The sequence below is a fragment of the Alosa sapidissima genome, chromosome 14, assembly GCF_018492685.1.
Source record: "Alosa sapidissima isolate fAloSap1 chromosome 14, fAloSap1.pri, whole genome shotgun sequence".
Classification (NCBI taxonomy): domain Eukaryota; kingdom Metazoa; phylum Chordata; class Actinopteri; order Clupeiformes; family Clupeidae; genus Alosa; species Alosa sapidissima.
In genome coordinates this window covers 35,378,952-35,402,575 of record NC_055970.1, presented here as the reverse complement: position 1 = coordinate 35,402,575, position 23,624 = coordinate 35,378,952, and the positions used below count along the sequence as shown (strand labels likewise).

General features: G+C 44.0%; 1 protein-coding gene across 1 annotated transcript in view; it reads left to right on the top strand.

Annotated features, from left to right (window-relative positions):
* fbxo22 (F-box protein 22) overlaps positions 1 to 23,624 on the top strand; it is a 76,051-nt gene that overhangs the window by 31,109 nt on the left and 21,318 nt on the right. The window contains exon 3 of the mRNA XM_042061675.1: positions 16,206 to 16,293. Within this exon, the coding sequence (XP_041917609.1) occupies positions 16,206 to 16,293 (88 nt within the window). The remainder of the gene's footprint in view (positions 1 to 16,205; positions 16,294 to 23,624) is intronic.

The following is a 23,624-nucleotide window of genomic DNA, read 5'->3' as shown; positions in this document are numbered from 1 at the left end:
TGAGACCCACCTGTATATTGAATTGAATTGAATTAATGGTATCTTGCTATCAAATGATGGTTTTGAACAGTCTTATAGAATAATGTTGACACTACGGTATGATGTTAGCATAAGCAAAAACGTTAAACTAGCTTACAGAAGCTATATCAGGCTAACAGTAGAAAGTAATTGACAACCATGACCATGATAATTGATAATGTAAAATGAATGTGCACCTTGAGCAAATTATAAAAATTCTTTCAAAATGCTTTACATTTTTGAATTGCATCGAATCGCATCGCATCATACTGAATTGTTTTTTTTTTTTTATGAATTAGGGGCATCCGTGGCCTACTGGTTGGGGAATCCGACTTGTGACCGAAGGGTGGCCGGTTCGATCCCTGACTGGTAGGAAAAATGTGGGTGGTGTTAGTGATTGAACAGCGCTCTCCCACATCCACGGATGAGGTGCCCTTGAGCAAGGCACCTAACCACCAACTGCTCCCCAGGCGCCAGGATTAAGGTTGCCCACTGCTCCGGGTGTGTATGTGTGCTCCTAATGTGCTCACTGCTCTGAGGGTGTGTGTTTGCGTGTTTGAATGGGTGTACACTGTGTGTGAGTGTGTTGTACAATACCCCCGGATGGGTAAAATACAGAGAACAGATTCCTTGTATATTACAGGGTTCGTACGGGTGCTTGAAATCCTAAAAAATGCTTGAATTTTAATGTTGCGTTTTCAAGGTTTGAAAAGTGCTTGCATTTCGGATGAAGTTGAAAATTGTAAGTGTATTTCTTTTGACACAAATAGCTATCTGACGGAATAGTTAGCTTAGCCTATTAGATGCAGAAAGTTGGAGAGTTTAAAATTAAAACTTCCATGGTCCTCGCTTGCACCAGCGTGTGTGACTGATCTGCCCAGTCTATGGATCTGCCAGTCTGTTTTCATGCGTGACAACGCCCCTCTGCACACAGTTGGACATGACCATCAACATGAAGTGAGGTTGCTGTTTTAATGAGCGTTGGTTAGAAAACAGCTATTTCAGACTGCTGAACAGAAATCATGTAGGGTCATGATGCATTGCTAGCTAGGTCGCCATTAAAGCTAACATATTATTGAATAGGCTACTTAGCTCCAATCATTGGAAGACAAGGAGAAAGTATGTGAATGCAAAACCGCACCAGTCATGTGCGTCATCAGGCCGTTACCATAGAGGTGACCTTTCTTTATTCAAATTTCGTTGTATTTATTGACTAAAAATAGCAATTATCCTTGCATCACTGCACCGTCATACAACACGTAGCCTAGTTGTAGCGTCTGACATGTCAAAACGAAAGTAGAGTTGATTCTGCTATCGCGGAGCTATGTCCTAACTCAGTGTTTTTCAACCTTTTTTGTGCCACGGCACACTTTTGACACTTAAAATGTCTCACGGCACACTAACATCCTGTGTGAAGAAAAAATAAACATACCATAGCCTAAAATTTTAAATAATACACAGATATGGCCTTATTATGGCTTCTATGCAAGACCTGCTCAATAAAACAAGCGCCCTCTGTTTCATTTGTAGGTGACTATATCTAATTTAATTGTTGTTATGAACTGGATATGTGATTATTCTGTGAATACTGGACATGGGGCCCCCGTTGTACAATGCCTGCATACCACAAATAGTGCAATCATACAATCAATGTGGTTATAAATTCTTTGATGCAACAGTTGCTTTTCTGGACCAGTGAGTGACATTTGTGTAATTTTCTGCGGCACATCTGATGATCTCTTACGGCTCACTAGTGTGCCCCGGCACAGTGGTTGAAAAACACTGTCCTAATTAACGAACACTGTCTCACGCAGCTCAAATAAACTTCAATACTCACAAATCCATTGTTCAAAATAAATAATCGTCAGACCTGAACAAAGGCTTACTTCAAGGCCTACTCAAAATTTTATGCTGAAATTCAGTGGAGTTGCAGCTAGCTAACCTGCACTGACAATTAGATATCAGAGTCTGGACCAATAGTAGCATATAGATAGTAGCCTAGATAGTAGATAATAGTAGATATTTATATGGATATTATCTAAGCATGATATTGATTATTGGTCAGTTATTTACACAGGAGACAGGAGAAGGGAAATCAGACAGAAAGGTGGAAATGAGGAGAAGGAGTTAGGAGAAGAGAGGGAAATAATAGGCAAAGGGCCCTCACAAGTGAGTGAGAGTCAAGATGTGACAATCAGGGCCAGATGTACGTACATTTGCGAACGTAGCGTTATCAGCGTCATGGACAAACCACAGATTGCGATTGCTGTCAGACCCAAGTTTCCGTTGTATTTATCAAACTAGTGTAAACTGCGCCTTTCTCTGTCTTTCTCTGCCCATAAACGCAATTTACGAACGTCCACAACTGAATGGCAGAGCCTATACAAGCGCAGTTGAATGAAGTTAACTGATGACAACATTAAAAATAATCAACCGTTTAGCGATCATGAAATTATACCATACATGATAAGATGTCAACAAGCAGGGAGATAATGAAGATCAGTAGTTTTACTTAAAGTACTTGTGCACGTAGGCTATGGAAAATTGGTCAAATATAGCAAGTAGGAAAGTTTAAGTGAATGACGTGAAAGTAAGACATTCAAAAGGCCAACGAAAGTTACTGTAAGGTTGCTTTTGATAGTACAAATACTTACAAAACTGGTGCTCTAAATAGCGATTCTGTTGTCTTTGAAAGGTTCTCTTATTGACGCATTGAACTGTAATTTGGATTAACACCTGCTTTTACAAAGGCGGAAGTATTTAGGCACAGAATAGACGTGCGCTTTCAGGAGCAGTCTTTGTACATACCGCGGAATACATAATTAAGCGCTCTCCTCCCATGAATGCATATGCATGACACGAAAAAACGCAATTAGCCATGTTCAGCTCCCGCGACAGGCATTTTGTACATACCTCACAATGATTTTACACGCACGTTGCGAAACAAATATGCCTGAAGTGGGCGCAAACACGTTAGTACATCTGGCCCTCACTGTGTCAGAAGGTACAAGCTCTGTAGCCTGTGACCCTGCAATTTATAAATGCAACATTCACTACTCTGATGAGAAGCAGAGCATTCTTAATTAAAGATGGATCAGAGATCAGTAGAAATATCCTCAAAACCAATTGGAGAAAAGGCTCTTGAAATATACAGGTGCATCTAAAAAAGTAGGATACTGTGGAAAAGTGTGTTGGTTTAAATTATAAACAAAACATATTATGAACTGAACAAATGTTTCTACGTCATACGGCAAAATGATCATGATGGCCTTTACATTACAGCCCTCTATGGTTAAGTCTTTCATAGGCATATATAGGCTACTTTGCTCTTTTATAAATGTACCGTATGCCTAATAGGCTGTATTTCTAAGTGTGATTTATGCTATAATGTATAAATTATAAGAATCAAGAAACTCCAAGGCACTCTCTTGAAAAAGTTAAAAAGCCTTTATTATCATGGCTTGGTCAAGTTAACCTTCTAAAAAACTCCAACGCGTTTCGGCTACATGCCTTCTTCTGGGAGTTAAGCAGATATCAAACAAGAACAGTTTCTTATGAACTAGCAGTCCACCAATCAAAAGCCTCCATCTGGCAACTAAGGTGTTGAGGTTACAAGTGCTAGTACACAAAAGAGACAGTAGGTGTCATCATTTCCACTTCTTAACAAATAAATTTCGTATATACACAAAATGAATTCATGAAAAGAACATGCATAAAAAAAGGTGACAGGTAAAAGTTAAAATAACATGTGAATTTCCAACAAACTATAAGAATACAAAACATCAAAGATAAACACTGAGGTCAAGTTCCTCATTCAGGCCTGGATATTTAGTAGCCTGCCAGCGATATATCCGGAAAGCTTCCCGTTGATTTAGCTGCCTTTGTCTATTGACTTTTCTTAAGGATAGAGGAATGTGGTCAATCCCACAGGCCTGTAAGGTGGAAGGGTTGCTGTTGTGATGTTCCATATAGTGTCAGCCAGTCTGTCCAGTAAACGCCGCTTTGTTCTTCCTACATAAAAGACTTCACACATAGAACATTCCAATCTATAAATGACAAAGGTAGTTTGACAGTTTATGAAATGGTTAATAGTGAATTCCTTTTGGGCGCCAACATCAAGAAAAGTTTTGGTTTGTCTTACATTACCACAATGGTTACAGTGATGGCATTTGTAAGAACCTCTGGGCCTAGGCCCCAACCATGTTTGTTTGACTTCTGGTTTAAGATAACTGTGAACCAGTCTATCTTGTAGGGTGGGACATCTTCTAAAACTAATGAGAGGTGGTTCAGGGAAGACCTGACTTAGTACCTCATCACTCTCAATAATACCCCAGTTTTTTTGTATGATTTGCTTTATCTGTTCAGCCTCTGTACTGTATGTTATAACAAATACAGGCCTCTCATTTGATTGTTTTGGTGTATTCCTTTGTAGTAGTGATGACCTGTCTACATGTTTGGCTCTGGTGTAAGCTTTTTGGAGAGTAGAACTTCTATATCCCCTTTCCTTAAATCGTGACATCATTTCTAGTGATTTACTCTCAAAAACATGGTCTTGGTCACAGATTCTCTTCACTCTCTGGAACTGCCCGTATGGGACATTCTCTTTTAGCCAGTTTGGATGGAAGCTCTTGGCGTGCAAAGTTGTGTTTCTGTCTGCTGGTTTTCTATACACTGATGTATGCAGAGTTCCTTGGTTATCTTTTAAAATGGTCAAATCAAGAAAGTTAATACTTACTTTACTATATTCTGAAGACAACTTGATGTTTGGGTTAATGCTATTCAGATAACAATGAAATTCCTTCAACTCTGTTTCTGAGCCAGACCAAAAAAGACATACATCATCAATATAACGCCCCCACCAAATAATAAACTTGTGATGCACATTATTTTCTTGGTTCAAGATAAAATCCTCCTCCCACTTGCCCAGATACAGACCTGCATACAAAGGGCTATAACAGGAATTTCATTGTTCAATTCAAGGGTCACATTGCATCCCAATTTGTTCGACAAAGAAACACCTTTTTTGCCTTTACTTTGTTCATGGCAATGCAGTAAAAAGTTGTAGAGAATCATGAGTGCAGACAGGCACACACGTAAACTCGGGTCAGGTCAGATCAGTTCGTGTTACAAGTATGGAGCGCAGAAAGGTAATTTTTAATCACTAATTAATGTATAACATGATTACAGTCAAACACAAAGGGAACAGGCACAGTTGGGTAACTAATTCTAGTGTCGTTTTCTTACGGGGATAAACAGTGACAGGTTACCGGGGACCTTTTACGCTAACCTTCAAAATGTAGCAAGTAGGTTACGTGCAGATCTTTTCATCACAGTCATTAACAAGGCTTGGCTGCGTGCACAGGACAGAAAATGGAGATTGTGATCGTTATTATTGTAGACTATAGACTACCTCCTTTATTCCTTGAATGGAAATTCAGGTTATGCTGGTGTGTCTGTGTCTGTCAATATCAGGCGCAGTTTATTTTAGCAGATTATTCATTTAGAACTTGTAGCCTAGACTAAATCACTCGTGCGTAAAAAGACGCTATTGCAGTCCAATCAGCTTGAATGAAACCACAGCACCTAACCACGCACCTACTGTAACATAATGACAATTTTTGTTAGACTTTTTTGAAATTATTATTAGACTATCTTATATCGTAATATCCCACGTGAAAACGTGCGTGAATAGTTGGCCTCTGGAATTTTCAAAATGGTCTCGGGGAACCCAGCCCGAAACCAGATTATTATTATTTTTTTTTTTTTTTTTTGCACCCCCACTTTCAAACTCGTTCTGGCGCCGCTGCAGCCTGCTCCTGTACTCATCAATGATAAGTGAGACTGCGCTAAAAAGCCTCTCACTGTTGCGTTTTAAAAGCGAAACTGATGCCACAACTGGTTTGGGTTTGCTGAAGTAACCTAGGCTGCATTTATTACAGAAAATCAAGCAACATAGCAAGTAGGCCTATCTACACTATTTAGAGGCAGGAGCTTAGGTTTACCGCGACAACAGCTGTCACTAATTCACATCGTCGTAGGCTGTGCCGATGCACAGACTAAACGGTAAAAAAAAGTTATGATAGCCTACTGGAAGCTTCTACCCTTTTGGATGTGTAGAGTTGTAGGCCTAGGTGCACTTAGTTGTTACCCAGTAAACAAAATAAAGTCCTGGCGACGTCCCCTAAAGGTCCCCTGGCGAACGTCACCTCCTCGACATTGTGTAGGGTTCCCTTTACGTCCCGCAGACCTCTGTTCGGGAGGTCTAAAAGACGTCCACGAGACTTTGAGAGGACGTCCTGTAATGGTCACTGCGATGTTTATATTTCCGCGATGGTAAAAAAAAAAAAACATGAAGCGCGATTTAGTATGGTAGGCTATTACATCCTGTAAGTCTCAGCATTGCTAGGAGAGAAGGAACATGCATTAACGACTTGTTCTACAACTACACAATCAACTTCACTCACCTCATATTTTCACGCTTGTATGAAATCACGTCCTCCGAATGCATTACACTAATGATGAGTAGACATGGACATTTATACCGGGCTAGGATGTGCTGCTTTCACATCTATGGTGTAATTTTCTTAATAAACTAATACGACGTTTTAATGGGCATATCCCGTAGCATATTGTTCAAAATCATCAGAGTAGGCCTAGGCTAGCCTAAGATAAATTGTTCAAACCATATTGTTTCAAAATATTAAAAACTAATAATAGCCAAAAATACTAAATGAATCGCAATGTATGCTGGGAAGCAAAACTCAACATGAAATAAAGTACATGAAACATAACTAGAATGCATTAACGTTATATCCACTCATTTTCTTGGACCTGTGATCAAACAGGGACAGCCTAATGTAAGCCTATCTTCCTGGAACATTGCAGATAAAGAAAAAAATATTGTTTTCTCTGAATGCTCTTTGTAGCCAACTTTAATATGAAATAAATAGATTCCAGATGTTTCTATTCTATATCATTGTTTTATTAATAAACAGTAAGGCTCTGGTGAGGCAGAGAGCTTGCTCCTCGTCAGAAATCTCATCGGATATGTGCACTCTTTGCTGTTTCCACAAGGAGCTGCTGTAACATCGGGGACAGCTATGCGTGACACTTTTAAACGTGAGCATGCGTCAAATAAATTACAATGACATTTAAACAAGTCATGAAGAAGCAGTATCCTTAATTCTTCTGCAATGTAGAGCTAGATCGTTTTGCTTTACAAATTAAGTAGTCACTTCTGTTGCTAGACAACCCTAAACAAATGCTACGTGGTCTGTTTTTAACATTTCTCTAGTTTTATTGCATCGTATTCAGCTCCAAAAGTCGGTTCAGTCCCAATTCGGCCGTGTGTGTGTTTCTGAAAATAAAACAGATAATAAGTACGTGACTACGTTAAATAAACCACTGCCTATTTAGAGCATGTTACATGCATCACGTAATGACAGTTATCTGAAGAAATGCGCATTGTAGGCTAAGCTAGAAGCTAAGAACAGCGACTTTGCTAACGTTACACCAAGCATCACATCAGCGAACATGAATTTGATAAAATCCCTTCCCTAGTTTGTAACGTTATACATTAACGTTAAACTCAAAATGTATGTGCTACATAATTCGCAGACATGCTGAATTATGTAGCACATACATTTTGAGTTTAACGTTAACAACCCTTTTCCCAATTTATGAAGTTGTGCGTCTATGAGCAAAGTAGTTCTACTTTGTGTGAATAAACAAACGTCCCCCCCATGTCCCCGGTATAACGTTATTGTCGGGTCCTTAGGAGGTATTTGAAATGACCAAATGCAAATGTCATCCGAGGGACCTGACGGTGACGTCCTCAGAAAGTCCTGCACCGGACATCACGCAATAACCAAACGATAACTTGCTCCAGACGTCAATAAGGTCACCGGAACGTCCGCTAGAGAACATGACGTTCGGGACCAATCGGGGACGTCGTGAATGTCGGCATAAGGTCCGGGGGACTTCCCGTGTTTGTCGGGTAGCGATTGACCAGGTTGCTTTTTGAAATGAAATGCGTTTGTTAGGCTAGCCGATTGTAAAAATGGGTGTGTGCTGTGCCTATACATTACACAAACAATCTTAAATCGCGGGGATAACATTTGTTAGACCGGCAAACTGCCCTACAAAGGCAAAAGGCAGTAACTGACCAGAGTGTCAAACTGAGAAAAATGACTTTAAAGTTTTTTGTTTTGTCTACACAAATGTATTATAGGTAGAGCAATAAAAATCTGGTGAATTGTTGCCCTGATGAAGAAATGTGTGTATATATAAAAAACTTGTGCTCAAAGTTGACCTTTGACCCTTATTTGTCAGATACTGTACTCTGTCTTTGTATTATGTACTAAAAATAAGGAGTCGTGCAAAGGCAAAATGCAGTAACTGACATATAATCAATATTTGCTACCAAAGGCAGAGTATGGTAACTGTACTTGCACGTCGAAGAACAAAGCCAAAGAACAGTAACTGCAGTTGTGGCTCTCTGCCATGGTTGCTTGTATGGTTTTGGGAGTTACGGTGAACACAACCCTCTATTTTTTTTTAAAAACAGTCAAATTATAGTATATATAGTATAGATATTTATCCACATGATAAAGGAAGTCTTTAATATCCCAAAAATGACATTAACTCATTTTCGACCAAAAATGCAGTTACTGCCTTTTGGCTTTGTAGGGCAGCAAAGCTGTCAGCAGCAACATGCATAAGAGCCTTAATAGTAAGAGGGTCTCGCGGACACTCGCGGTTAACATTAGGCTATATTAATTCAACTGTGACATGAAATGTTTGCTCGATAACTTTAAATTCTTAGTGGGACATGCACAGACAAGTGGGATGCTGGACAGGTCGCTAGGTGTGCTGAAAAATGCAGACCGGATTTGGGGGGAAAAGCTGAAAAAAACTGGAATGGATTACCTACATCGGTGCGCTGGAAAACATGGACCGGAGTTTTGAAAACAAACTGGATCGGGAGTCCAGATCGGGATTTTCCCGTGCAGGCCGATCCCATATTGATATGCATTTTTTGCTAATATCGGCGGCCGATCCGATCCAAATATCGGATCGGGACATCCCTAGCTGAAACAAGCAAATTATCATTCTGTGTTTCATTTCACTATGTTCACGTCTCTGTTTAGCCTAATGTTTGTTCTGTTTACATTACAACCTCGCGGTTGGAACGGTTTCAAAATAAAAGCCCCCCGAAACAGAAAAGGCCAAAAAAAAGTAAGTAGCATATCAGGAATGCATTAATGGTAATATTTTTAAAAAGATCGAAAATCGAACCGAATCGTGGCTTTAAAAATCGATAATTAAATCGAATCGAGGATTTGGAGAATCGTGACACCCCTATTGTATATGCAAGAATACTTGGCCAATAAACCTGATTTTTACATTTACATGAACATGCATCTTTTCTTGTATCGAACTGTGCCCATCTATCTAGATGCAAATCGGATCGTCTTACATGGGAGACTCACACCCATAAACAACAGTATATAGCATAGTGTGTATTTCTTGCTAGATTTTGACAAATCTAAGCAAAACATGTTTAAACAAATGACATTTCAATTCAGTCGCCAGCCGTAACAAGTGCCATCTGCTATCTTTCTTTACTTTTCACAGCTGTTTCTGAGCTGTTAAAGCTGTTAATGAGATGCTGCACAGATTTGTGTGTAATAGGCAGCCTAATACATCGCAGCTGCCTTCAAAAAATGACCGTTATTGGGGTAGTTTGAAGATATCTGTCAGACACCAAACAGGACGAGGACCACAATTGCGTCACGTTCAAAAGTTTATTTAAGGGTTGGGGGTTTCAGGGGTTCCGGGGGGGGTACAGGAGTTCCAAGAGTCTGCGTGTGTGTGTTCCCCCAGTAGCCGAACAGCGAAGGCAGGAGCTGGATGATCCGGGAAGTCCTGGGGGAAACACACACACAACAGCAATTGAAACGAAGCAGCAGTACAGTCAAGGACTAGGCGGTATTCGTAGAAGAGGGACGGAAGGCAGGTCAAGATTACCGGGGCTGGAGAACACAGAAGTAGTCGAGCGGGTCCGGGATCACAGGCAAAGAGTCAGAGGCGTTTTCAATAAACAGGCAGGTAACTGGTGCTGGTTGCAGACGATCTGACAAGTGTGGACTGAAAAGCAAGGCTTTATATAGAGGGCATGATGAGTGGTGAATGCAGTGCAGCTGGTAGGTAACGAGGGTGAGGCAGAGCAGAGCAGGAACAGGTGGAGGTCATCAGACTTCAATCCGCACGTGTTACCAGGCAGAGAGAGAGCTCATGACAGAACCCCCCCCCTAAGGGACGGCCCCAGAAGTCCCCAAGAGTGACACCACGTCGGGAGGGCGGAGGGGAGCCGGTGGAGGGCTAGAATTCCTCCGAGCGGTCCGAGTGAACATCCTCATCCTCGGAGGGAGCTGGAGGGTCGTGGACAGAAGACGGGACAGGTACCGAGACAGGGTCAGGGTCAGGCACATGACAGGAAGCCGGGCGGGCAGGACGGTTAGGGACCCCTCTGGGGCGGCCCCTACGGATTGCAGGTTGATCAGGATGCAGACGGTGGAAGTCGGCGATGAGTGTCCGGTCCACAATCCGACTGGCTGGCACCCAGGTTCTCTCCTCAGGTCCATAGCCCTCCCAGTCGACGAGATACTGGAGGCCCCTACCTCGCCGTCTGGACCGAAGCAGGCGTCGAACGGTGTACACCAGCCCACCGTCAACGAGGCGAGGAGGAGGAGGAGGAAGCGGCACGGGGACCAGCGGGCTTTCATGCGTCGGCTTGACTTTCGAAACATGGAAAGTAGGGTGCACCCTCATGGAGGTTGGCAACTGGAGCCGGACTGCGGTTGGGCTGATGACCCTCTGGATAGGGAACGGGCCGAGGAATCGAGGTGCCAGTTTACGCGATTCCACCCGCAGTGGGAGATCCTTGGCTGACAGCCACACCTTCTGGCCAACACGGTAGGCGGGTGCCGGCGATCTTCGGCGGTTAGCCCCAGTGGCATAGCTGACAGCTGACTTGAGTAGCGTGGCACGAGCTTGTGACCAGGTACGACGGCAACGGCGGGCATAGGCGAGGGCAGACGGGCAGGACACATCTCCTTCCTGGCTGGGGAACAGGGGGGGCTGGTAGCCATACACACACTGGAAAGGTGACATACCAGTTGCAGAGCAGGTGAGGGAGTTGTGAGCATACTCTATCCACATCAGTTGTTGTGCCCAAGCCTGGGGTTTGCGAGAAACCATGCACCGCAGCGCCTTCTCCAGCTCCTGGTTTGCCCGCTCGGATTGACCATTGGACTGGGGGTGGAACCCAGAGGTGAGACTCACTGTGGCCCCTAGAAGACGGCAGAACTCCTTCCAGAATGTAGAGGTAAATTGCGGGCCTCGGTCAGAGACAACATCCCTGGGCAGCCCGTGTAGACGGAAGACATGATCAAGAACAGCCTGGGCAGTCTCTCTGGCAGATGGCAGTTTAGGGAGGGGAATGAAGTGTGCCATCTTGCTAAACCGGTCAACCACAGTGAGAATGACAGTCATCCCACCTGATGGTGGGAGGCCAGTTACAAAGTCCAAGGAGACGTGGGACCAGGGTCGTGTGGGCACAGGCAAGGGCTGGAGTAAACCAGCGGGGGGCCGAGTGGAGGACTTGTTCTGATTGCAGGTGGGGCAGGCACGGACGAATTCTCGGACATCCCTTCTCAAAGACGACCACCAAAAGCGCTGGGCAAGGAGATGGCAGGTGCGGGCGGAGCCCGGGTGGCAGGCAAGGCGGGAGTTGTGTCCCCACTGTATGACCCGGGACCTCAAATTATCTGGGACGAAGAGACGACCGTCTGGGCATGCACTGGGACTGGGATGGTCACGGAGGGCCTCTTGAATTTCCTCCTCAATATCCCAGGTCAGGGCAGCTACGACGCAGGGATCGGGCAGAATTGATGCAGGTTCCTGGGAAGGGGCGTCATCCTTATGAAACTGACGGGAGAGAGCGTCCGGCTTGGTGTTCCGAGAACCTGGGCGGTATGACAGGGTGAAGTTGAATCTGGTGAAAAACAAGGCCCAGCGGGACTGTCTGGGGTTAAGACGTTTGGCATTGCGGATGTATTCGAGGTTTTTGTGATCGGTCCAGACCAGGAACGGAACTGTGGACCCCTCCAGCCAGTGACGCCACTCCTCCAGGGCAAGCTTGACAGCCAACAGCTCACGGTTTCCAACATCATAATTGCGCTCTGCAGGTGAAAGCCGGCGAGAGAAAAATGCACAGGGGTGCAACTTGTTGTCCTCCTCTGCCCGTTGAGAGAGTATGGCCCCGACTCCCACGTCTGAGGCATCCACCTCGACAACGAACTGCCGGTCTGAATCCGGCATCTGGAGGATGGGGGCAGTGGTGAACCGGGCCTTGAGGGTATGAAAGGCTGTGTTGGCCTCTGGGGTCCAGGAAAAGGGGTGTTTGATGCTGGTCAGAGCTGTGAGGGGAGCGGCGACGGAGCTGTAGTTCCGGATGAATTTCCGGTAGAAATTGGCAAAACCGAGGAATTGCTGCAGCTTCTTCCTATTCCCCGGAACTGGCCAGGAGGTAACTGCCGAGACCTTTGCGGGGTCCATCTGGATATTGCCTTCAGCGACGATGTATCCCAGGAATGACACAGTCTGAGCATGGAACTCGCATTTCTCCGCCTTGACATAGAGAGAGTTCTCCAGGAGCCGTCGAAGAACCAGCTGGACATGACGGATGTGTTCGGACAGAGTTCTGGAGAAAATTAAGATGTCGTCCAGGTACACGAAGACGAATTTATTCAGCATGTCCCGCAGCACATCATTCACCAGCGCCTGGAATACCGCTGGGGCGTTGGTGAGGCCAAATGGCATTACCAGGTACTCATAATGGCCGGTGTGGGTGTTGAATGCTGTCTTCCACTCGTCACCCTCCCTTACTCGCACTAGGTGGTAAGCATTTCTAAGGTCCAGTTTGGTGAAAATAGTGGATCCCTGGAGCAATTCAAAAGCAGAGGTGAGTAAAGGCAGAGGGTACCGGTTCTTCACTGTGACATCATTCAGACCTCGATAATCAATGCAGGGGCGAAGAGAACCATCTTTCTTTCCCACAAAGAAGAACCCGGCACCAGCAGGAGAGGAAGACGGGCGGATGAGTCCAGCTGCCAGGGAGTCCCTGATGTAATCCTCCATAGTTTTTCTTTCAGGAGGGGATAGTGAGTAGAGGTGACCTTTGGGTGGAGCAGTCCCAGGGAGGAGATCAATGGCACAGTCGTACGGACGGTGTGGGGGCAGAGATGTGGCTTTGGTCTTGTTGAACACCTCTCGGAGGCCATGGTAACATTCAGGGACATTAGAAATGTCGTGGGCAATGCTGGGGGGTACTGAGCCGGGGGGCAGCGAGGCAGCACGCAAACAGGTCAGGTGGCAGGCATTTCCCCACTCTTTCACAGTTCCGGAGGCCCAATCGAGGTGAGGATTGTGGAGACGGAGCCAAGGGTAGCCCAGGATTAGGGGTTGGCCTGGAGAGCTGAGCAGGTGGAAGCGGATGGTCTCTCGGTGGTTTCCTGACACCATCATTGAGATGGGGGCTGTGATGCTGGTAACTGTGCCAATTGCGTGACCGTCCAGGGCCCGGGCTGGAACAGGAGTGGACAAGCGATGGCTTTCCAAGCCCAGCTGACGAGCAAGTCCTGTGTCAATAATGTTTGCTTCTGCGCCAGAGTCCACCAGGGCTGCCAGGGTGTGGGTGGAATCAGACAGGTGAAGACCGACTTGGATGAGGGGTTTACGGCTGATGGAGGGCTGAATGTTCATTGAGCTCATCCGGATTCCTCCTACATCTGGTGAGCTCCGGCTTTTGCTGGACAGGTGGCGACTCGATGACCATCACCACCACAGTACAGGCACAAGTTGGAGGTGATGCGTCGCTGGCGCTCTGCAGGGGTTAGGGAGGTGCGGCCGATCTCCATCGGTTCAGACTGGTCCGGCTGGCTAGATGGTGTGGCAGGTGCGGACAGAAGGGCAGTTGGGACACTCCGTGTGCTGGTGGATGGACTCTGGCGCCCTCTCTCATGACGGCGGGCCTGGATCCTGCGGTCGATGCGGACAGCCAGAGCAATGGCTTCATCAAGAGTGGGGGGTTGATCATGGGAAACCAGCTCGTCCTTTATGTAGTCCGCCAGGCTGTGGAGGAAAGCATCCACCAATGCTTCCATGTTCCAGGAGCTCCGACTTGCCACGGTTCGAAAGTCGATGGAGTAATCCGCAACAGTCCTTCTGCCTTGGCGAATACTCATCAGGATCCGAGATGCCTCGGCTATTGTGGATTCCAAATCGAATACCTTGAGCATCTCCTCTGCGAATAGGTTGAAGGTTGCACATGCTGGGGTCTGGCGCTCGAACTCCGCCGTTCCCCAGAGTCGAGCTCGGCCCGTCAGGTGAGTGATCACGTAACCGACCCTCGCCCCTTCAGTGGCAAAAGTCCTGGGTTGCAGGGTAAACTGGACACGGCAGCTCGTCAGGAACGCCCGTACCTGGGTTGGGTCGCCGCTGAACCGCTCTGGATTGCCGATCCTGGGTTCTGGGGCTCCGGCAGCCACGGTAGCAGTGGACTGGGCAGGAGACTTGGGTGCTGGGCCGGTGAGCAGGCTGGCTGGGGCTGGGCCGGTGGGAGCAGGCAGAGGAGAAAGGTTGGTGAGAAGTTGAATGATCATTGCAAGTTGTTGCTGTTGCTGCTGGAACTGCTGACGCTGGCTCAAGCCGGCTTGAAGTAGGGAGGCAATGTCAGCAGTGTTGCGGTTTACCTCTCTCTCTGTCTCTTCCAGGCGTTGCATGGCGGTGGGTGGTTCTGGTTCGTCGGTTTCCATGCTGGTTCGACCGTGCGCTGGGTCCATGTTTGGTCAGATCGTACTGTCAGACACCAAACAGGACGAGGACCACAATTGCGTCACGTTCAAAAGTTTATTTAAGGGTTGGGGGTTTCAGGGGTTCCGGGGGGGGTACAGGAGTTCCAAGAGTCTGCGTGTGTGTGTTCCCCCAGTAGCCGAACAGCGAAGGCAGGAGCTGGATGATCCGGGAAGTCCTGGGGGAAACACACACACAACAGCAATTGAAACGAAGCAGCAGTACAGTCAAGGACTAGGCGGTATTCGTAGAAGAGGGACGGAAGGCAGGTCAAGATTACCGGGGCTGGAGAACACAGAAGTAGTCGAGCGGGTCCGGGATCACAGGCAAAGAGTCAGAGGCGTTTTCAATAAACAGGCAGGTAACTGGTGCTGGTTGCAGACGATCTGACAAGTGTGGACTGAAAAGCAAGGCTTTATATAGAGGGCATGATGAGTGGTGAATGCAGTGCAGCTGGTAGGTAACGAGGGTGAGGCAGAGCAGAGCAGGAACAGGTGGAGGTCATCAGACTTCAATCCGCACGTGTTACCAGGCAGAGAGAGAGCTCATGACAATATCTTAGAAAGCATTAAAAGATAGTTTGATCGGTTTCGAACAGCATTTGTTGCCATGCTCCCCTGTTAGATATCCTAAAAGGCAGCAGTTTTTCCCGTTTGGAACAGAGTCCCGGTCATCTCCGGCCTCCCGGCCCCCTTGGTAGTCCGTAGGGCTGTGGAATTGATCACATTTTAATATTGATCATGATCACAAAAACTTTAAGTCCTTAGTTGATCAACTTTAAAGTAATTCATAGATTGTATGCCACTCCTTACAGACTTTATAGAATGGGTCAAGTTTGTTGTTATCACTGGAAATTGGACCGACTAATCTACACAAAGAAGTTTTGGCAAGACTTGGATATTATGGATCAGTATGCTATATCTTATGTTATGTATGTGTGCCTCATGTGGATGAACTTATGAAATTTGACATGTAAACTTTGAGCCTTCACATTACAACATATTGGCACAAACATCTAGCGCCCCCAATGGTGGAATTTCACAAAATTGGGACTTGGGACCAAAATAGCTTATTCCATGACAGCTGGGGCTACGTGCACACCAAGTTTCATGTGCACAGGTGCATCGTTATCTCCAGAATGGATTCTCAAAAATGTAGAAAGACACATTTAGCTGGCCTATAACCTAAACATTGTCAAGAAATGACCATTTTTTGATAGAGAACATCTGCATCTGCATGGTCTGTTTATCATTGTTTTTGGATATCTACAGAATGTGTACCTGCTACCTCAGATGGCCTTGCTGATGGTGGACAGTGAGAACTTCAGTTCACCGGAATGCTGTTTTCAACAGAAAAAGGGTAGGAGCCAATATATGTTTGTGGAAGGGGACATGTTTAAATCCTTGCAAATAGCAAACTTGAACTACAGCACGTAAGAACTGTGATTTCTTTTTTTTTTTTGTCTCAGGGTTAATACTGTAGATGTGCAACAATAAAATGCTACAAATTATGCAGACAACTCTTATTTGTGTCATATAAATATGAAAACAGAATCCTTGAGTAGTCCAGTTTTACATTTTTAAGGTAATAAACTGGAGAAACGGCATGTGTGTTGGTTGACAAATGCATGTGTGTTGGTTTTCATTGAATAAAGATACAGAGATAACATTCATGAACACCAGAACAACCAGTTTTACCAGAGACTTTCTAATGAGGAGATACAGCACTCAAAAAATCCTCCATAGTAATGCATGGGGTTAGTTTGTAACGCCAATATGGGAGTTGTCTACACATATCACAACCCTTCCGCGGCAAAACGTTGACATGTGAATACATTGAGCCAATCATGTGGTGTGTTGTAAAATACATTGAGCCAATCATGTGGTGTGCTGTGAAGACATCGTGCCATTCATCTGTTGTGATCTCGCTGCTGGAGTAAGATTGGTGTCGTGAAGCCTTACGCACACGCATTTCTGCCGAAATAGATGCACGATAAGTGCCCAAAACGTTTTGCAATATGGCCGCCGAGTGGAGGTACTTGCCTGATAAGGATGTTGAGAAATGGAGATCTATGTGAAAAATCACCTCCTTTAAGTTCTTTCAGTTTGAGCAGTAGTTGATTTTCAAAGTTAGTTGCACTCATCCTTGGGTCGCTTTGCAGTGAACAGTAATACAGCACAACTGAAAAGCCCCTCACAGGCAGCTGAGGCAGGCAGGCCAATGTTGAGTTGCAGAGAGTTTTTCTTATATTTGGAAACGAGCAAAAGGTTCAGCAGATTAAAGGGTGTCGAACTAGGGGGGAAAGTGGGAAGTATAGGGCAATGGAGGAGAGGGCCCTTGAAAAGTGGAATACAGGGGGCACAACATTTTCATCAGGCATTAGTAATAACTCAGGTAATCCACACATCAAAAATCCATAGTCATGTGTAATGAAGTGGAATAACACAGGGAAAAAGTATTGAACACGCTAAGAAAAAGCACTAAGGCAAGGAAAGGGAAGGAATGAGCTGGAATCTGTAAGTAGTTAGAGAGTAGTTATCCTTTCTATCTGCGCAAATTAATATAAGCTTGGTTAGTAGCTTACATATTGATGGGCTATAAAAAGGTTTTTCATTACCAAGGTGTCACACAAGAAACATTTCATGATGGATAAAAGCAAAAAGCTCTCCCAAGACCTTTGCAACCTTATTGTTGCAAAACATATCAATGAAACTGGTTACAGATGCATTTCAAAACTTCAGAATCCTCCAGTAAGCAGCATGGGAGCCATTATCTCCAAGTGGAAGAAACATTACTGCATCATCAACTGGCACAGGGCACAGGATCTCCTCGCAATATTTCTGACCAGGGAGTCAGAAGGATAGTCAATTCCAAGAGCCAAGGACCACTCGGAGAAAGCTCCAGAAAGATTTGAAGGCAGCCAATTCAATTAAACAGTTCTGGAAGTAATCTGGAACTAAAGATCAGGATTCACAAGAGGGACCCCTGGAATCTGTTTAGAACAATGGACCAAAATCACACCTGATACTGCGACTAATAAGTTTTGTCATACAGGAAATGTCTTGAAGCTGTCTTTACAAACAAAGGCTTTTCCACAAAGTATTGAAGAAATTTCAGTAGGCACGTTCAATACTTTTTTCCTGTGTCATTCCACTTTAATACACAAAACTCCTATGTTTGGATTTTTTATGTGTGTTAATATAATGTGTGGTGAAAATTTTGAATAGACTGAAAAAAAATATTAAGCGTTCAATACTTATTTCCACCATATATTTATTTTACCTTCTATTTTAACTTCCAAATTAAATGTAAAAATGAATGAGCTAAATGGTTTAGTCCGCCTGCACGATTCATAAGGTAGTCTATCTTTTGTTTATTTAGTTGAGCATCGCTAGTAGTGGACTGCTAATTGTTGTGCTGCTGGTGCAGTGTCTTTCTCCAAGAAAGCCAAGTCAGGTTACTAAAAACAAAGGCCAAAACAGGAAAAAGAGAGACATCAAAATGAGGGGAAACAACTGCTAATAAACTTCTTTCCAAAGAAAGGTGAGCACAAACGTCAAAACACGAAATCCCATGGTGTTTGCTTGAATATCTCTGCAATCATTGGTGCTAAAACGAACTGAGACAACCCATTGGAATAGCAGAAAATACACTTTCATAGGTTAGGCTAATCTGATGCATCTCGTGATCCAGCAAAATCTCCATCACTTTCAGAAAGACTGCATGGCGTCAGCTTGATTCATGTCCTGTTGTAGGCTATGCTGATCATTATCACTAGGCTAGTGGTTTAGGGCGCGATTTTTTTTCTCTCCCTTTCTGTTTTCGTTAGTCTTAACTTTTTTTTTTTTTACTCAAGTAACAGATGGGATTTTTGATGTAGCGAAGTACAATACTTCACTCAAAAAGTAATCAAGTAAAATTTAAAATACCGATTTTATAAACTACTTAAAAAATACAAAATGCACAGAAAAACTACTCAATACAGTAACTTGAGTAAATGTATTTCGTTACTTTCCACCTCTGCAGTTCTGATAGTAGGCAGTGCTGTTGATTGTGCCATATAAGGTAGGAGGTTGAATAGCTTTTCTCACTCTGTAATTTATGTTTAATGTGCAAGTTGAACTTAGATAGACTTTCAGGGTCGCAAGTTGAAATGGTCTTCTAGGTATTGTTGGCATATTCAGTCAATACAGCACAGCATGCCATTTTTAGATTAACACAACAGTTAGATCCAATTGAACAGTTTATTCATTTTTGATTGGATGAGGCATTCCATAGGCGATTTTGGACCAAGTAGTTACAGTATAAGTATATATACTCTTTTGATCCCGTGAGGGAAATTTGGTCTCTGCTTTTATACCAATCCGTGCATTAGTGAAACACACACAGCACACAGTGTACACACAGTGTACAAGTGGCCATAGGAACTGGTAGGAGGGTGTAAGGAGTGACTTAAGCACGCCAACGGTGTTTATAGCGTCATCACTTGCTACGGGGTTTAAAATACGCATCCACTCGCCTCGTCAGATGCGAGTAAATTAACTAACTAGCCTACATTTTGAAATTGTTTGAATGACCCTCACTCTCTACTGTCACTTCAATCAAATCCTGATGCTGCACACGTTTTGCTTTTTTTACTGTGGAAATCAGCTGTGATAGAGCAAACAAGCATGCTGGTTAAAAGTAGCCCAATGTTAGTCATCAGATTCATTTGGAAAATGGATTTATTCCGGAGAGCTCATCAATGATTGATTTTCTTGGCACCGAAGTCATAAATAACATCTGGTATTTTAGTGGAATTGTTGCCGTGTCATAGGCTAGTGTAACAACAGAGGTCATAATTCGTCCGCCGCTCGCGGCCCTCGAACCCGCCACCTCAACACACACCGGCATGGGAGTTGAACGCTCTAACCACGGAGCTAAAAGCCCAGGCTTCCAACTCAGCGGTTAGAAGCATTCTTAAGGTTAGGGGTGTGAGGATTTACACATGCAACTAGCATGCTAGCTCAGTTCGCCTCCGTTAACCTGTAACTTAGTGTACTAGTGTATGATTAACATGGAAGTGTTCTGACTAGCTTCTATTGCACTAAATTGGAGAAATAAGGAAACTGTCCGCTGTCCTATAGTGCCGTATAGGCCTACATAACTTCAAATTAGTCTCTATTTTTTTACGTGCAGTAGCTTCTTCCTCCACTTGCTCAGCCTTGTAGGCTACTGCACTTAAGGAATGAGGGATTACATATGATGTAAAATATCACAAAGTTAAAACTGATAATGTAGAGATGGGTGCAATGGTTTTGCTTAGGTAGACATGGTTGTTGCAATGCTAAATAAAGCTGTTGCTATGATGGTTGCTAGGTTAATCTCATTGGTTGCTATATTGGTTGCTAGGTTGTTAACTCTGGAATAGTTGCTAGGCTGTTGCTAAGGTACTGTACTTGAGGTGGTTGCTATGCTGGTTGCTAGGTTAATCATGTTGGTTGACATGTTGGTTGCTAGGTTTTAACTGTGAATGTGGTTGCTAGGCTGTTGCTATAGTACTTGATGTCGTTGCCAGGTTGTTCCTAGGGTATCCATGGTGGCTACTATGAGAAATAAAGGATTTACTATAATCATGTTGGTTGCTATGGAAACTGAGAGAGATGCTTCATTTCATTGCTTGTGGGGGGTAAGAGGGTTAAGGCTGCCAGTCTTATGACGTCATTTTCTATATTTTTGATATGTTGCTGAGTAGATCATAAACAGCAAAGAAAAGTGATTGATAATGACTGACTGACTATTATTGTGTTACATGCTTCAAATGTAAAGCACTTTGAGCTGCATTCTGTGTATGAAAGGTGCTATACAAATAAAGCTTATTATTATTATTATTATTATTATTATTATTATTATTATTATTATTATTTCAATGGTTCAATTGCTTTTAGTTTCTAATTCTCAGGTAAGATGTTCTGTGTAAGCACAGCCTAAATATTTTAATTGAACTTTTAATTGATCTATCCCCTTTTGACCCAGTATTGATAAAGGTGACGTGTCATCTGGGAATAGCAACCATTCGATTGTTTCAGAAGAGTAAGGGCTTCTACATACCTGACGCACCCGACCGGTAGCGCGACAACGTGACGTCAAAATTACGTAAATCTTGCTGGCGTGCCAGGATTGAAGCCAGGTAGCGCGAGGTAGCGTACCACTCATTTTTTTTTTCAGACGAGCACGACAAGGCGGAAACAGGAAGATGGACTAGTTCGAGGGCAAGCGAGAGTTGCAGTGTTTTGTTACAGTCGTGAATTTTTAATAGTTTGCTGGATAAGTTAACAAAGTTACCAGTGAGAGTTGCAACACATGGAATTAAGAGGAAAGAATAGAAACAATTTTCAAACAAAGGATATCTATTAAGGCCTGAACAAAATCTCTTTCCACTTCAGGAAATTACACAAAAGGCCTTTTCACACAGAGATCACGCTAAATTTGCGGGAAGAGGGGACGTCTTTTTGCCGTCTTTTTGTGTCTGAAAGCGAGGTGAAAATTTGCCGGCCTGCTGATCTGTTCACATGATGCGGCATTTTGGGGAGCCAGGAGGCAGGATCAGCTATAGTAAATTAAATTGTGATGTGCAACAGAGGCGTGTAGAGTGATAGTCGTAGGCCTTATGTGCGTGGGCCTTTAGATACAGCAGGTGTGTGATTTCAAAAACCATGGCGGGAGAACCGACTGCACTTTGGTTAGCTTGCATTTGCTATGCTGTTGCTGTTAGAATGTTAAATTCTTGCGATATATGTCTTCAGACAATAAAACGTAATTTGGAAGGGAAATTGAAGAGAAGAGTTGCCCCTTGCCTTGGCCGTACAATGTACTGTGCGTACAATTTATTCATGAAATCGTTCAATATTACAACAATAAAAATAGCCTGTGTACTGTCTTAATTGAAACATGCTTCGCGCACAAATGATAGCCTAGGGCAAAGAGAATGGACATCTCAACATAAGGATACATTAGAAGATGATGATTAGTGTAAACTTTGTCACACGACATGATAAGCAGTTCTTTAAAAACGCAATGTTCCATTCAGTCATAAATCATTCAAGCGTAGGCCTAGTGCTCGTCATGAAAAGAAAACAGCAGCTTAATATTTTTCAGGTGTTTAACAGTAGGCCTAGGCGCACTGTTAGCAGCTATGCCGAAGCCAGTGAGATTATTAGGCATTGCATCCTGTCACTCAACATCGCAGTTCGGGTTGATAACATTCAGTTAATGCGAGTATGGATCGTCTCAAAGTTTGGGACAACCAAACAGCAGTGTGTAGGCAAAGCAAATCCTAATTGTTAGGTTACTATAGCTGTCTTTTCTTTAGGCCTGGGCCTATCGGAAATCGCGACATAAGCACATTGGTTTCTTTTTTCTTTTATTTCTTGTTCGCTTGTTGGGTAGTGAAGCGATAATGCATGTAAAGCAGTACATCATGTGACCCAGAGCCGATATGGCCAGAACTGCTGCTCTGTAAAGGTATTTCTGTCCCACCAAAATTTGCTGAACTACTTGCGAAGTAGCCTATTCATCACAGACATCACATGTATCACACGAAAGAGCTTTTTCTCAGCCTTTAAACAATGTTAGTGGTTAGGTAAACGGTTCGCGAGAAAAGTAACTTTAATTTAATCATATTTTTTTGCGCCTGTCTCCCTACCCATTCATCTTGGTGGAATACTTCGCGAACTTTCCCTCAACACATGACAAACCATATATCAGAATAAACAGCAGACCTTACCGAACATAAAGGTGTAAAGCATTCCCCTGCACAGTTAGCCATTCCAGAGTAATCAGGTTTTGCAGCAATGTCTTTATGCATGTCTCCAGCTTTGCGGTTCCTAATGTGTTTCAATTGTTCAATAAGTCTACATGATTTGACAGATGATGAGACAGACGCTCATGAGTTCATGCTTTGTTTTATCGCTGGATTTTAAGATAGCCTATTATGGCAACTGATTGCATTCCAAGCTACAGTCAACTCTAGCAGGCATTGAATGACTGGAGACTTTGTGAATTTATAGATTGACATAATGTGCTGTCTCTGCGATTGCTGCTTTTGATCAGATTTATTTGCAATCTCCTGTGGTGGGCTGGACATAGCATTGAAATGCCCGCCCAGATTCCCCTTTCCGCCTTGACCCATTCACACTGGTGGCGGAACGAAAAAACTCGGCAAAATGTCTAGGGGGCTTGGTAGTAAATTTGGCGAGACACTTTTTCCCGCCGTTCCGCCTCGGTCTATGTGAAAGGGACAGTCATTCCGCGATTCTGGTACATAAAATCGCGGCGATTTTGCCAGTGTGAAAGGGCCTAAACTCAGCCAGCTGCTAGCTAGCTAGCCAGCTAACTACAACTGTTTAAAATTAAACTAAAATTATTAAAATTTCCCTCGGGATGACTAAAGTATCTATCTATATATCCATCTATCCATCTATCTACCTGTGCACACACCTTGGAAACTAGATGATAATGATGATGGTAGTTGTGAATAGTAGCAACCAAAGTCTGAAGTACCATCACAGAGGCTAGCTAGGTAGCTACTAGCAGAGCCCGTCTACGGAGAGCCTCCCCACTCTCTATTAATCCCATACAAACCGAATTTGGCTGCAGTTCACCAGAGTTCACCTAGATGGCGGGCGAGTCCAAAATACATGGGGTCCTAT